The sequence below is a fragment of the Neovison vison genome, chromosome 8 (assembly GCF_020171115.1).
Source record: "Neovison vison isolate M4711 chromosome 8, ASM_NN_V1, whole genome shotgun sequence".
Lineage (NCBI taxonomy): Eukaryota > Metazoa > Chordata > Mammalia > Carnivora > Mustelidae > Neogale > Neogale vison.
In genome coordinates this window covers 42532435-42548946 of record NC_058098.1, presented here as the reverse complement: position 1 = coordinate 42548946, position 16512 = coordinate 42532435, and the positions used below count along the sequence as shown (strand labels likewise).

General features: G+C 47.0%; 1 protein-coding gene across 2 annotated transcripts in view; it reads left to right on the top strand.

Moving 5' to 3' along the window:
* The window catches only part of BFSP1 (beaded filament structural protein 1), a 44024-nt gene that overhangs the window by 12167 nt on the left and 15345 nt on the right, over nucleotides 1-16512 (top strand). For both annotated transcript variants that reach the window (XM_044263486.1, XM_044263485.1), the window contains exons 3-5: nucleotides 8405-8500; nucleotides 11927-12019; nucleotides 14323-14430. In XM_044263486.1, the coding sequence (XP_044119421.1) occupies nucleotides 8405-8500; nucleotides 11927-12019; nucleotides 14323-14430 (297 nt within the window). The remainder of the gene's footprint in view (nucleotides 1-8404; nucleotides 8501-11926; nucleotides 12020-14322; nucleotides 14431-16512) is intronic.

The following is a 16512-nucleotide window of genomic DNA, read 5'->3' as shown; positions in this document are numbered from 1 at the left end:
TGAGTTCTGCAGTCTCTTAAATGGTCCTCAGCACTACTGAGGTGTGCTCGTCCACAGTGGTAATCTGCCCCTTATACACCTTCATTGCCTTTGTTCCTTTCCCTGGATCACTTCCTCCCTTCCAGAACTTCTTGGAATAAACAACATGTACCCAGTCCTTGCCTCAGAGGAACTCAAGGGGTTGGCCAGGGGAAGGCTAGATGTTCTCTGTCCATCGAGGTGGTCATGTGAGAAGGTAGAAATGGAAGAGTACATTCACGTCTTGTTCGCTGGTCGTATTGTGATTTTGGTTGACAGGTCTTTGAGGGTCTACCTATATCAGATCAACCTGGTTTTGACTATCAGCTCAGTGTCAGAGCCCCTTTCCTTTGCTCTTGTGGAAGGGATTCATCCTAGGTATGGCCATGAAAAATGGGGTACAAGAGAAACCATTGACCCAGTCTTTGAACCGTGCTTGGAAAATATCACAGTGTATGTTGACAAGAGGGATTGCTGCTGCTTTCCCCAGACTGTCATCTGTTAATACTGCCCATGTCATTACACCTTCAGAACTGAGCTCTTGTATTCTTAGCAGCCAAAAAAAAAAAAAAAAAGCCAAAAAAAGCCAAAGCAAGCCTCTCTTTGCTAGCCACTTTGAAATAAGATTAATTCCTCAACATACCACTTACATGCTATGGCTGAAGTTATGCAGATTTTAAGACTTGATGCAGTAAGAATTCTTGATGACTTTTAAGTATCTGGGTTTGGCTAACCTCTAGGACTCATTTTCTATCTATGTATATAAGGTTAGTTGTCCCAATAATGCACAGTGTTGCTTATCTTAAGAAAACTATAAGGAGGCTTTAAGGTTTCTCTCCTTTTTTCTTTAAAATCCCCAGAATTTTATTTTATTTTTTTAAAGATTTTATTTATTTATTTGACAGACAAAGATCACAAGCACGAAGAGAGGCAGGCAGAGAGAGAGAGAGGGAAGCAGGCTTCCCGCTGAGCAGAGAGCCCGACGTGGGGCTCGATCCCAGGACCCCGAGATCACGACCCGAGCCAAAGGCAGAGGCCCAACCCACTGAGCCACCCAGGCGCCCCTTATTTTTATTTTTATTTTTTAAAAGATTTTATTTATTTATTTGACAGACAGAGATCGCAAGCAGGCAGAGAGAGGAGGAAGCAGGCTCCCTGCTGAGCAGAGAGCCCGATGCCAGGACCCCGAGATCCTGACCTGAGCCGAGGCAGAGGCTTAACCCACTGAGCCACCCAGGTGCCCCCAAATCCCCAGAATTTTAAAATGCTGTATGTTCCAGTCAAATGCTTTTACTTAAAAACAGTTTTTTAAGAAGTGCCTGAAGCTGCCTTATGTGCTTTCCCATGTAATTTGTGTATCTTTACTGTATCCAGGAAAAGGGCAAGAAGCAAGGGCATTTGGGGAAAAGGCATGAAGGCTTTGCTTTCCGGGTGACAAGGCTTCATTTACATAATAACAACTCTGGGGCTGAGATGACCTTCCCGAACTTTCAGATCTGGAGCAGAGAAAGAGAGGGAACAGGGAGGATTGAGTTCAGGAGGGGTTAGGAGTGGAAAAGCTGGAGAACAGAAGGGCAGAGGAAGAACCAGGAGGTGTGCAGAGAGACAGAGGATGAGGCAATGGGAAGCCCAGAGTTGTAGAAGATTGAGCACCGCGCTCCAGGCCAGCCTTAGCACCGGGAAGGAATGCAAACCTACAACTTTGGGGAAGGTTTTTGACATTTGAGGTTGAAGTGTATTTTTAATTAATTAAGCTAATTAACTAGATATCTCAATGAATTTGAATACCCACTTGGATGCTGGATTTGAGGCTGGGCAAAGATACAGACAGACAGTTGGGTTTTTAGTGGGATTTCTAGCATCTCTGTAAATGGATTGGCCACTTGATTCTTCAAAGGCATGTTGGACTTTAGTGACTTCTCTCGTCTTTTTCTCAAAAAATGATTTAGATAAGTGATTCTGAAATCACCGTGTGGACCAGCAGCATGTGGAGGGCATGTTAAAATACAGATTCCTGGGTCCTGACCCCAGAAATCCTGACCCAGTAGGTTTAGGACCTGCCAGATATTTTACTCCCCGCATCATTTTACATTTTTCGTTATCCCTAGCCACCATTAACCACACTTCGAGAATTGCTGGCCTAGATCGCCAACACATACAAACATCCGTGTTGGAATGTTTTCTAAAATTAGACTATTGACCCAGAGTCTACATTTGGAAAAAGTCTAGATGCTGCTGCTGGTGGAGCTTTTTGAAAAAATGCAGCCAACAGCATCCAAAGCATAATAAAAACACAAGCGTCCACACATTTCTGAGTTCTGGTGCCAACAAAAGAGAGCACTCCCGATCGAATCCTCCTCGCTACACCAGCAACTGTCCGTTCCAGTGGTGCCTGCTCACCTTCGCGAGTGTTGGGGGCAGTTTGTCAGCTGATTGTCCTCAAAGCAAGAGAATGTGCTGCAGAAGCATTTCTGTAACCCCTATTTTAAGGATAAATATCAGCTCGTCTTTGTTATCACCTGTGAGTCGTTTTCAAGGCTTGGCTGATGGGAACCAAGCGTGTTTGTTTGGGTGCCCAAGAGGGAGATGGGGGAAGAAGGGCAGGCACCTTACGGGGTGGGGTCAGGACATGGCACTCAACTCTTGACTCGTAGAGGGAAGACAGATTCCAGTTCTGTCGTTTCCCATTAGCTGCCACTAACTAGCTGCGTGACCTACTGGTCAGTCTGGCCTAAGCCTGTCCATCTGTAAGGAGAGACTCTGGTTTCTGAGTTGGGTTTCCCTCTGAGGGAAGAGGGCTGCTGGGGGGTTGTGGGGCGGCGGGGGGTGGGGGGCGGTGCCTGGCCCCCTACCCTACTGCAATCATGTCCTTCCAGAAGCACGCCTCTGTTTTCTCCCTATACTCGGGCATCCTGGAATATTTGTTTGAAAGATGACACATGTAACTTGAGAGACAGCTGAGGACCAGGACACCTGGGTGAGTCAGTCAGTTGGGCGTCCACCTTCAGCTCAGCTCATGATCCCAGAGTCCTGGGATCGAGTCTTGGTCAGCCTGGAGCCTGCTTCTCCCTCTGCCTCTGCCGCTCCCCCTGCGTGTGCACACTCTCTGACAAAAAAATAAATAAATAAAATCTTAAAAAAAAATCTGAGGACCAATGAGCTCAAGGATCCCTTCTATTTCTAAAATTGTGTGTCTGACTACTTTAAAGTCATGACACAAAGACTCCTTGAAACCCTAGTTCCAGTTCCTCAGCTCTGGTGATTGTGGATTAATCCTGGATGAGTTTTTGGTGAAAATGAAGATGTTTTGAGAATTCTCTGCCTCACTTCATCCTCAGCAGTCTTAAGAGGGGTGTGGTGGGAGGGTGAGGAGAAGGGAGGGTAGGAGGCTATCTAGAAGGACTGACTCAAGGTTTTGGACCAACTCTGCCCCAAACTGAGCCATGGCCCCCCAAGGGGTGTCCCTGTCCACAGGGTTGAGAATCACTTCTACAACAAACCACGGCTCCTGAAGGGAGTAGAGCTGCATTCCCATACACTTAGATGGTTCATTCTATCACTGGGGCCCCGGTAGGACTGTCAGTGAAGCTGATGGTTATGTGTTATGTGACTCATGTTGGCCATTACAGCACTCTCCCAGAAATGTGACTCAGGACGGGGACGCAAAGGTGAATTCATTTGTACCCCATCATCCTGAGGGCAGAGCCATTGCCTCCTGCTGCTGGAGTCCTGAGAATGCCCTGCTTTCTGTCCTTCTTGAGACCTGGCTGCCTTTCCTCTGGAGTCTGTAAATTATCCTGGCACCTCTGGTTCCGCAGCCCTTTTCCCATTACTGGAAAGACTCCTGGGGTTTCTTTGTGTCACCATTTTTTCTCACCCTTCACCTTGAGGGGACCGATTCACTTGCCCTGGGGAATGAACACCTTGATTTGGTACAAGTGTATCAATCCATCGAGTTTTGGGTGGGGGAGAGGGGACAGATTGCCTCTTCTTCTTCTTCTTCTTCTTTTTTTTTTTTTTTTTAAGATTTTTATTTATTTATTTGACAGAGATCACAAGTAGGCAGAGAGAAAGAGAGAGGAGGAAGCAGGCTCCCTGCTTGAGCAGAGAGCCCGATGCGGGGCTCGATCCCAGACTCTAAGATCATGACCTGAGCCGAAGGCAGAGGCTTTAACCCACTGAGCCACCCAGGCGCCCCACAGCTTGCTTCTTCTGAAGGGAAAAGCATTGCTGTTGAGGTTTCACTGAACTCTGCATTACTGTCCCTGTGACACAGAATTCAAGGACCCATCATGAAGCCCCGAGCGCAGAGCTCATCAAAAGTCAGGGACTGATTCATTCATTCATCCAAAGTATGAGCCCAGACACTGAACGCCTAGAGGTAGTTTTCACATTAACTTAGTTCAGACAGTTCAGAGTCCTGTACCTGGAGCTGTGCATCCCTGCTTTGTAATTTGGTTTATTCTCTTCTGATTTTAAAAAAAAGGACTTCAGAACCCTGTGTGGGTCTTTCAAAGGTTGCGATCTCTTACTATGTTCTTCCGTCTCCCAGTGGGCAGCAGAAGCCAACTCTAGGCCCGGAAATGAGCAGACCCTGCGGAAAGCAGAGAAGAGTCCAGGGGCAGTGGGCAGGGAACCAGCTCCAGGTTGGGGTCCTTCTCTCTTTCTCTCTAAGGGTTCCCTCCTCCTTGGTTGCTCAGTATTGGCTTCCCTGGTGCCCATCAAGGGACTTCAGAGTCTTCATAGGGAAGGATTTAGTAACCAGAAATGAGAGGAGAGAAACTGGGGTGAGTTCCCCCTGGAGTAGAAACCTGGAGGAGACACGGAAAAAGAAGGGGATGCTCCCTTGTGCCCAAAATTCATCCTGTAAAGTTGCATCGTCCCTCTTGGGAGCCATCAGCCACATGCACTAGAGAGCGAGCGAAACACGGGAAGTTCAATCATGATGTGCTGTAAGGGTAAAATGCACACCAGGTTCCAAAGACCTTGCCTGAAAGAAAAAAAAAGGAATGTAAAATATCTCATTAATAACTTTAAAGCTATTGATTACAGTGAAAGGATAATATTTGGGGTAGCGTGGGTGAAATAAAATTTATTATTAGAATTGCTTTCACCCATTTCTTTTCATTTTGTTTACAGTAGCTACCAGAAAATCTTAAACTATGCCTGAGATTTGGACATTGCGTATTAGGATCTCTTGTTTCATTTTTATTTGCACGAGCCTAGGCAAAAAAAAGAATGATTTAAGATATGTGCCCAGCAGTTGCCAGTTGACCCAGCTGATTTTGCAGAACTCCAAAGTTCTTTTAAGATAAACTCAGGCGTGGGGCACCTGGGTGGCTCGGTGGGTTAAAGCCTCTGCCTTCAGCTTGGGTCATGATCTCAGGGTCCTGGGATGGAGCCCCACATCAGGCTCTTTGCTTAGCAGGGAGCCTGCTTCCTCCTCTTTCTGCCTGCCTCTCTGCCTACTTGTAATCTCTGTCAAATAAATAAATTAAAAAAAATCTTTAAAAAAAAAAGATAAACTCAGGCGTGCCTGGGGTTAAAAGTGGCCAACTCTGGATTTTAGCTCAGGCCCTGATTTCAGGGTCCTGGGATTGAACCCCATGTCGGGCTCTGCACTCAGCATGGAGTCCGCTTGTCCCTCTCCCTCTGCTCCTCCCCGTTTGTGCGCTCTCTCTAAAATAAAATCTTTAAAAAAAAAGATAAACTTGAAGTTCTTATTGATAGATAAAATAGCCTCTGAAGTTTGATTTGGGTGATTAGCTGCCCCCCCCAATAATTTTACTCAAATTTCAGACCAAATTAACATAGGCATGTCTTTCTTTCTTTCTTTTTTCTTTCTTTCTTTCTTTCTTTCTTTCTTTGTTTTTGTGAGTTGTGTAAGGTAGTGATTAAATTATATTCTTTTGAATGAGAATATCCAGTTTTCCTAGCGTTATTTTTTATTAACATACAATGTATTGTTTGCCCCAGGGGTATAGGTCTGTGAATCATCAGGCTTACACAATTCACAGCACTCATCATAGCACATGCCCTCCCCAGTGTCCATCACCCAGCCACCCTATCCCTACCTCCCATGGCCTGTATATCTTAATTGTTTATTCTGATGCAGGCCCTCTCAAGTTCATACAGCCTGTTTTCTAGTCTCATGTAGTCCCAGCTCTCTGATGCAGTAGGTCCTGAGGCTGCACTTTGCATGAAAAGCGCATGGCTTTTAATAAGCACCTCCAAGGCAGGTGATCCACTGGAGTCAGAATTCTGATATCTTATGGTCAGCATCCGACAATCAGACTCTTAGCATACCAGTTGTCTTTTATAGCAATGATTAAGGAATCAAATGGCTTTTTGAGGAGTGCAGGCAAAAGGCCCCCTGAAATCTAAATTCTCCTAGTGCAAGAGTGGGGTATATTTCAAAATATCTTGGCCAGTGCTCATGCCTGACTATTTTAAGTCTGCTGACACAAGGATGGAGAATGTCTTACATACGTTAGTCAACCACACATCCACCTTTATTGATGAAAGCCCCTGGCTTCCATTCATCATGCTTTTTTTTTTTTTTAAGAGGAAACCTCCTTTTTCTTTTTTTTTAAAGATTTTATTTATTTATTTATTTAAAAGATTTTATTTATTTATCAGAGAGAGAGAGGGAGAGCGAGCACAGGCAGACAGAATGGCAGGCAGAGGCAGAAGCAGGCTCTTTGCTGAGCAAGGAGCCCGATGTGGGACTCGATCCCAGGACGTTGGGATCATGACCTGAGCTGAAGGCAGCTGCTTAACCAACTGAGCCACCCAGGTATCCCAAGATTTAATTAATTAATTTATTTATTTGACAGAGATCACAAGTAGGCAGAGAGGCAGGCAGAGAGAGAGGAAGGGAAGCAGGCTCCCTGCCGAACAGAGAGCCCGATGCAGGGTTCCATCCCAGGGCCCTGGGATCATGACCTGAGCTGAAGGCAGAGGCTTTAACCCACTGAGCCACCCAGGCGCCCCTCATCATGCTTTTTAACAAGTCATTAGTAAGTCAGTTAAAAAATTCATTTGGCAAGGCCCCAGGTATTGGCACATGTTCCTGGAGAGGTGTCTCAAGAGAGTGACAATCTTGAGGAACCCAAGGAATGTTCACCAGTAATATCATGAGGGATTGCTATAGCATTAAGGCAGTTCCAGCCATCACAGCACTATCTTACTTTTCCTTAAAAAGATTTTATTTATGGGGTGCCTGGGTGGCTCAGTGGGTTCAGCTTAGGTCATGATCTCAGGGTCCTGGGATCGAGCCCCGCATCGGGCTCTCGCTCAGCAGGGAGCCTGCTTCCCCGCGCCCCCCCCCCACCGCCTGCCTTTCTGCTTGTGCTCTCTCTGTCAAATATATAAGTAAAATATATATATTTTTAAATATTTTATTTATTTGAGAGAGAAAGAGCGCGCACTAGCAGGAGAGCGGGAGAAGCAGGCTCCTCACTGAGCGAAGAGCCCAATGCAGGACCCAATTCCAGGACCCTGAGGTCATGACCTGAGCTGAAGGCAGCCGCTCAACTGACTGAGCCACTCCGGCCCCCTGACAATGCTATCTTATTAAGAGCACAGTATTTCAACTATTTGGTTTACTCAAACAAGAGCAATGAGATGAAAGCCAATGAACTATCGGAATGTTTGGTGAGAAACCTCAGCCTCTTGTCCTAAGTGTCATTTCCAATTTTAAAGGAATAAACACTGTTTACCACAGCAATTGCTAAAAAATGTGATTTTGTATTAAATATATATAGCGTCAGGGGTAAGTGTCAGCAGTCCTTGGGAGAAAACTATTAAAATGAAGGTTTTGGTGTTCACATAAGACCTTCTTGGTCTTAGAAACTCAATTTCCTGATCATGAGATATAGAACAGATACAGATGTAACTGAAATTTTAAGGCTGTTGGTATGTAACTATATCCTGATTTTCTCCCTGATCTTTCTAGATAAAGGTATTGCCAGCCTGACACTATTGACATTTTGGACTGGAGAATTCTTTGTTGTGTGGGGCTGTCCTGTATCTTATAGATATATAGCCTCATTGCTGGTCTCTGCCCATCAGATGCCAGTTGTCACACTCCAGCACCCAAGTGGTAACAACGGGAAGTGTCTCCAGATGACCAAGTGTCCCCTCGGGGATAAAATCAAGCTCTGTGGAGAATTGTTCTGAACCAGGTCTAATGGGCTAACCCAATGCCTTAGTAGAGATAGACAATCTCAGACATTCTCCCAGACCTACTGAACAAGACCCTGTGTTTTAATAAGACCCCAGGAGGTCCGTGTGTCCATACACCTGGTGATTTCACACCCATGTGCCAATCCTTCCACCATGCCGTCCCTCCAAGTCAGGTGTGTGACTCAGTTTCTCCTTGCAGGAAGCCGATGAAGCCTTACTCCATAACCTACGCCTTCAGATTGAAGCCCAGTTCCTACAGGACGACATCAGTGCAGCAAAGGATAGGTACAAAAAGGTAACCATGAACCTTCTGAAGCCCATCCCCCAGATAACCTGGTTTGGGTCTGGCCAGACAAGGCCAGGGCACTCGTGGCTGACACTTGAGCCTGCTGTAGGGGGTTCCTTTGGGGCGTATTGAACCAAGTGGGTGATGGATCAGTTGCTGGGTGGTGCTTAGTGAGGCAGACGTATACAGAGGAGGAGGCAGTTGTGTGTGTGTTGAGGGGAGAGCTTGGGAACTCATGTCTGTTGAGTGCATTACAATTCACAAAGTGATTGTGGATCCATCTTGAGTAAGCTATGTTCGTCAATAGTTTTAGCTCAGGAAATGCAGAAATGCAGAAAATGTAACGTGTGTGTGTGTGTGTGTATGTATATGTATGTGTGTGTGTGTGTGTGTGTATACACACACACATACATATTTATATATATGTATTAGCTCTGCCTCCAAGCCAGTTAGTTGGCATTCCGGAGCTTTCTGTCATGTAGTGCTCTGCTCTGCCTCTCACTCCTGCTAGCTTCCCACATTCCTGACTTTGGGGGGCTTTGGTGTACTTGACAGATCATGTCCTGGAGCTGTGTAACCACGGGCAAGTGGCTTTCCCACTCTGAGCTGCCTCATCTTTAAATGCCAGACTCTCTTGCACAGTGGTGCAGTTAACTGTAGTGGATCTGTGAGCCTGGCCATGGTCCTGGGGGCTGACCTCTGTGGTGGGTTGTGGCCTCCCTCCAGCTACCAGTATCTGTACTCTGCCTCTGGATGCTCTCTGGGCAGTGGAGGGGGCCTCTTGCTCACAGGATGTGATGCCCCTGGAGCAGCCCCAGCTAGTGACCAACGCATGCCGGTGGATCCACACCCCAGCTCCCCCTCACCTGCTGTTCTGCATGGCTCCCAGGGAGCCCCAGGAGGCATGAGCATTGGGTGCCCACTGTGCTAACTTACCTAGTAACACGCTCCTTATTGGCTGCCTTCCCTTTCCTGTCTTACTTTATCCTCCAATAACGTTTCCTGGCATCTTCACCCGCATAAACTGCCCTCAGATTCGTCTCTTGGGACCTGTGTCCTAGCCGGCTTGGGCTGCTCTAACAAAGTACCACTGACTATGTGGCTTAGAAGTAACAGAAGTTTGTTTCTTACAGTTCTGGAGGCTGGTCCACTGAGCCAGGGGGTGCCAGCCCATCAGGTTCCGGAAGGGCCGTCTCCCTGGCTTGTGGACGTCTGTCTCCTCATTGTGTGCTCACCTGGGCTTTCCTCGACAACAGCTCTTTGGTGTCACTTCTTCTAAGGGCACTAATCCCCTCATGGGGCCCCACCCTCAGGACCCCATCTAAATCTAGTTATTTCCCAAAGACCCCACCTCCACACCCCAACCACTGGGGGTTAAGGCTTCCATAGGTGACGTTTGGAGGGTCACAACATTCAAACAGTCTGCTTCTGGGGAAACTGAGGCAGCATGTAAGTATCGGTGAGACCCCTGGTACAGCTTGGAGCCTGGTACGTGCTCAGTAGCGTTAGACTCCCTTCCTGCCTCTGCGTAGGCCTGTCTGCACTCAGTGGGAGGCCCAGTTGCTCACACTGAAGGGGTATCCCTCCCTTTGACATTTCTTCTGCCTTTCCACCAGGCCTGGCTTGTTTCTTCCTCCCCACCTGTCTTCTTGCCCCTGCTATTTCCTGCAGGAATCCTGGGAGCGGTGCTTGGAACAATCTCTAAGCAACTAAAAGCATTCTTTAAGGCCATTTATTTATTTATTTATTTATTTTTTAAAGATTTCATTTATTTATTTGAGAGACAGAGATCACAAGCAGGTAGAGAGGCAGGCAGAGAGAGAGAGGAGGAAGCAGACTCCCAATGCTGAGCAGAGAGCCCGATGCGGGGCTCGATCCCAGGACCCTGAGATCATGACCTGAGCAGAAGGCAGCGGCTTAACCCACTGAGCCACCCAGGTTCCCCTCTTTAAGGCCATTTAGAACAACAATAGAGCTCACACGGCAAAGCTTCTGTGCATTCCCTTATGGGTCCTCACACCAGCCTTGTGAGTTAGCGTCGTAGGGCAGGCTCCCTAGGAGAAGAGCCCAAGTGGTGATTTTAGCATGATGGCTGTATTAGCGGTGAGCTCCCAGGAGGAGATGAGGGGGAATAGGGGCACAGGGGTGGGAGCTGAGCAAGGGTGTGGGCTTAGCTGGAGTCTGGCCTCAGCCTGATCCCATGGAGGGTTCTGGAGTGTGAATTGTCCCACAGGGTTGGTCCCACCTTGAGGCAAGAGGGTTGGCCTTTTGTATTCCTGTGCCAAGGAGTCATTGGTTTGGGTTGGGGGCGAGGTGGGATTGGGGGGTGTTGCTTCCCAGACCAGATGGCCACAGGCAGTTCTCTGTGTGGTGCCGTTGGCTCTCATGCCCAGAACTGGGCATAGGTGCTCTGCTGGGAAAGAGGATCAGGCCCAGTCTCCAGATTGTTAGTCGTCTTTCATGCAAAACCCTGAGTCTTAGGAGGTTTAAATCACTTACTTGAGACCATATCCAACTTGTAAGTGATTTAGTCTGGGATCGACTGACCATCCTTTGAAGCATTGCCCTGTTCTGGGATCGGAAATGGTCCTTTGTAGCCTGTGGGACCTCTTTGTTCTCCGTGTCTGCTTTCCTCTCCTTGCTCTGCCATCCTGGGCTCTAGGAAGACCAGCAGCAAAGCATCCATGTCACTGAAGGGAAATGGTGAGAGAAACCAAGAGTCAGTTTCTTCATCTGTCCCCTTGTTCTTGTGAAGATTAAATTGTCCACTCCTCAGGTCACGGTCTGTCCTGCTTGTGACAGTGAACACGTGAAAGCATTCATCACTGGGGTCACCTGGTCCCAGAGGCAAAATCTCAAGCAGCTCAGTTGTGTTTTTTTTTGTGTGTGTGTGTGTGTTTTTTTTAATTAACATATAATATATTATTTGTTTCGGGGGTACCTGTCTGTGATTCATCAGTCTTACACAATTCACAGCACTCACCATAGCACACACCCTCTCCAGTGTCCATCCCCCAGAGACCCCATCCCTACAACTCCCTCCCTGCCAGCAACCCTCAGTTTGTTTCCTGAGATTAAGTGTCTTATGGTTTGTCTCCCTCTCCAGTTCCATCTTGTTTCATTTTTCCCTCTCTTTCCCACGACCCCCTGTCCTGCCTCCAAAATTCCTCATATCAGAGAGATCATATGATAATTGTCTTTCTCTGATTGACTTATTTCACTCAGCACAATACCCTCTAGTTCCAGCCATGTCATCGCAAATGGCAAGATTTCATTCTTTTGATGGCTGCGTAGTATTCCATTGTGTGTATATATACCACATCTTCTTTATCTTTTCATCTGTTGATGGACATTCAGGCTCTTTCCATAGTTTGGCTATTGTGGACATTGCAAGCAGCTCAAGTTTTAATGAGAACACTTTCCTTCCCCTGACAGAATCTTCTGGAAATTCAGACCTATGTCACCATCCTGCAGCAGATCATCCAGACCACCCCTCAAGCATCTGCCATTACAAGTGGGATGAGGGAGGTAAGACTCGGAGCCCCGGCTGCAGGGAAACCCTATCTGGGGAGGCCCCTCGCACCCCCACGGGCCTAGGTAACAGAAACCCAGGTGAGACATCAAGTCAGACTAGGCGCTGAGCTGCCCTGGGTTCACTGCCCCTGCTCTCGCTCTGGGTTCACATTTGAAGTTTACCCTTCTGTTCTTTTCCTGAGACTGGGAATGCTGAGGTTTAGACAGTTGAGGACACAAAGGGTGTCCCTGACCATTTTCTTAGGCATTTGCTCTTGAGTTTATGGGCTGTTCTTGCTTGTGTAGTTCATAAGTAACTGTCAGACTGTTTTCCAAAGCTATTTGCATTGTTGCTGCGCATCACCAATGAAAGTGTGAGAGTTTCTGTTGCTTTGCATCCTTGCCAGCACTGGGTGTGTCGGGTTTTTGTTTTGTTTTTGCTTTTCTGACAGGCGTTGTATATCTCACTGTGGTGTTTTTTTTTTTTTTTTTTTAAGATTTTATTTATTTATTTGACAGAGAAAGGCACAGAGAGAGGGAACACAAGCAGAGGGAGAGGGATAAGCAGGCTTCCTGCCGAGCAGAGACCCTGATGTGGGGCTTGATTCCAGGACCCTGGGATCATAACCTGAGCCGAAGACAGACCGTTAATGGTTACCGACTAAGCCATCCAGGTGCCCCAAGGCTTTTTGTTTTAACTTAATTTTTAAAAAAAAAAAATTATTTATTTATTTGACAGACAGAGATCACAAGTGGGCAGAGAAGCAGGCAGAGAGAGAGAGGAAGGGAAGCAGGCTCCCCGCTGAGCAGAGAGCCCGATGGGGGGCCCGATCCCAGGACTCTGAGACCATGACCTGAGCCGAAAGCAGAGGCTTAACCCACTGAGCCACCCAGGCGCCCCTTAACTTAATTTTTTTAATATCAAAGTTGAAGAGACCCTAGCATTTGCTTGTAGAAGATACTTTATTATTTTTTTTTCTTTCTTTTTTTTCTTTTCCTTTTTTCTAATTTATCTATTTGACAGAGAGAGACCACAAGCAGACGGAAAGGCAGGCAGAGAGAAAGGGAGAGAGGGAAGCAGGCTCTCCGCTCGGCAGGGAGCCCGATGCGGGACTTGATCCCAGGACCCCGAGATCATGACCTGAGCCGAAGGCAGTGGCTTAACCCACTGAGCCACCCAGGCGCCCCTTTTATTATTTTTTTTTAAAGATTTATTTATTTATGGAGAGGGATAGAGCATGCGTTGAGAGTAGGGGCAGTGAGGAGGGGCAGAGGAAGAGAGCTGGGCTTGGAACCGGATGTGGGACTCTGTCTCACGATCCAGAAATCCTCACCTGATCAAAAAAACGAGAGTCAGATGCGTAGCTGACCCAGCCACCCAGGTCCCTCTAGAAGACATTTTATTTTATTTTTTTTAAAGATTTTATTTATTTATTCAACAGAGAGAGATCACAAGTAGGCAGAGAGGCAGGCAGAGAGAGAGAGAGAGAGAGAGAGAGGAGGAAGTAGGCTCCCTGCCAGGGAGAGCCCGATGTGGGGCTCGATCCCAGGACCCTGGATCATGACCTGTGCCGAAGGCAGAGGCTTTAACCCTCTGAGCCACCCAGGTGTCCCAGAAGACATTTTAAAATTCTGCCAAGTAACATCTCTGAGGTAGGAAAGTTGTTTGTTCTTGGGGACAGTCTTGTCCAAATTGCCTGCCAATGACCTTTTGAGGGACCTGTTCCCCATAATTGGTATAACTGCCCTGGTTTCCACAAAAACCTAAAATAGCTTTTCCTGATGCTTAATTTTCTTTTTCAGAGATTTCTTTCCAGACCTTATTTTCATTGTGCAATCCTCATTTTTCCCTCTGGTTCAAAGGTGTTTTACTCCAAAGCACACTTTTTAATCCTATCATCTGTTTCCTTGTAACAAAATTCTTCTGAGTTTTAAGACTATAGAGACTGTCTGGCCTCAGTTTGAGAACATCAGTGATCGTCCGTGATCTTGGCGTCAGCTGGGAGCTAGTTAGGAATACAGACTCCTCCGGCCTGAGCCAGACCCTCGGAGTCAGAATCTGCCCTTTTAACAAGACCCTCCTGGGAGAACCAGAGATTCAGAAAAGCATCACATTCTTTATTAATCTTTGCCTAAAAACTCTATATATGAGAAGAGCCCCAGCTCCTAATACCATCCCACTGAGGGACAGGGCTTCAGCATGTGAGTTTGGGCAAAGGGACACGAATGTGAAGAACCTTCTTTGCCCCTTTTCCCTTTGGAATTCCTCACACATCTGTGAGGCGTCTGTGAATGCTGAGTCTGGCCTTTTTGTGCAGGAGAAGCTCCTGACGGAACGGGAAGCCGCCGTCCTGCAGAGTCAGCTGGAGGAGGGCCGGGAGGTGGTGTCCCTCCTACAGGCCCAGAGAACGGAGCTGCAGGCCCAGGTATGGCTCCTCACCCTCGTGTCCGCTGCTCGCCATTGGGCATTCATGCCACACACATGAATCAGGTTTTACAACACACTGTATTTCCGGGTCCTGTATGTGCAGAAAAGCGTTTAAGTATCCCACAGGGGTGGGGGTGGGCATTCTCAGAAACTCAACACACCCATGTGTCCAGTGCTCTGAGCCAGAAACTGGCCCTTCTGAGGAGCGTGACCAGCTGTCCTGCTTTGGCCGAGGGTGTCCCAGGAAGGACTGTCATGCCCAGACTGGCAGCGTCCTGGGCAAGCAGGGATAATGGGTCATGCCAATTCCAGGAGCCTCAGAGGTTCCCCTCGTGCCACTCCACCCCCAGCAAGGCTTCTGCAAGGTGATTTGTTTTGCCCAGTTTAACTTTGTTCTTAAAAATAAAAGATGGATGGGGCGCCTGGGTGGCTCAGTGGGTTAAGCCGGTGCCTTCGGCTCAGGTCATGATCTCAGGGTCCTGGGATCGAGTCCCGCATGGGGCTCTCTGCTCAGCGGGGAGCCTGCTTCCTTCTCTCTCTCTGCCTGCCTCTCTGCCTACTTGTAATCTCTCTCTGTCAAATAAATAAATAAAATCTTTAAAAAAAAATAAAAGATGGATAAGAAGAGTTGGAATTTTTATCCTCTAGTTGGTCAAATCTGTACTTCCTGTTTCTCGTTTCATGACCTAAAATCTCTCATTTGGAATTTTTTAAAAATGACTTTAAAAAATGTATTTGTTTTTGAGAGAGAAAGAGAAAGAGTGAGCATGACCAGGGGGAGAGAGAGGGAGACTCCTGCTGAGCAGGGAGCCCGATACAGGACCCCATCCTAGAACCCTGGGGCCATGACCTGAGCCCAAGGCAGACGCATAACCGACTGAGCCACCCAGGAGCCCTCTACTTTGGAATTTGATTATGGCTTGGGAAAGAGTGGTTGTGCCAGTGTTTGCCTCTGCTCAGAATTTCGTAGCATAAAGCTCCCATTTCTACCCCCTCTCCCCACCCCCCTTTTTTTTTTGATGAAGCTTAATTTGAAAACTAAAGTCATCAGAAGAACTCACTCCTTTTCCCGTGGCTTTCCTTCTTGGTTAATGAGCTCATGGCTCATACCTCTGATTCCTTCCAATTTTCTTTCTCTCATTACTGACCATTCTGATGGGGCATGTTGGGTTAAAATACTAAATCTTCATATACTGTGCACCTGGTGTTTCCAAAATCTAAAAATAAATTGACAGTTGGTTTGGCTATACATAAGGGACAAGAGAACAAAAAGTTTGCAAAATTGGACTAATTAGGAAACACAGAACATTGATATGTTACTTTGTCTCTAACCCTTCAATGCCTGCAAAATAAAAAGTTAAAGCCTCAATAGATCTGGAGATTTTGTAGCGATTCAGTGCCCTCCAGATCTGCCCAGGATCTCATTTGGGGACCGTGGAGTTCCACAATCTTCCTTTCTGTCCCACCGCTCATTGCACAAACCTGTCACTTTGCAGCAACTCTCAGGGGCCACTGAAAGCAAACTGGGGTCTGGTGATTATTTCTTGAGGTAAAGCTCACTGCTCGAGAAATCGAGTATTGCCCTTAAACTCATGCTTCTCGTGAAAAACCATGGCTCAGGGAGGGACCAGAACACCAGTTTGGTGACTTGGTATTTTGTGGTTTCCTCTGAGGCCTGGGAAGAATGGAGTGAGCGAGAGTATGTTGGGGGGTGTGTACATTTGCATGCGTGTGTATATATATGTGTTTATGTGTGTGTAGGTATGCATGAGTATGTGTGTGTGTGCATGTTGTGTACATGTATGTATATGTGTATATTTGTCTATGTATATAAGTTTGTGTATCTGTGTGTATGTGTGTATGTGTGCATATGTGTGTGTGTGAATGAGAGACTGGAGAAGCGGACTCAAGCCTACTGGTCCCGGAGACGTGGACCAGTCTTTACATTGTAAAAAGGTAAAAAACATTTTACCATTTGGGTGGTATAATGAATTCAGTAGAATTGATGAGCATTAAAAAAAGAAGGAACATGGGGGCACCTGGGTGGCTCAGTGGGTTAAGCTTCTGCCTTTGGCTCAGG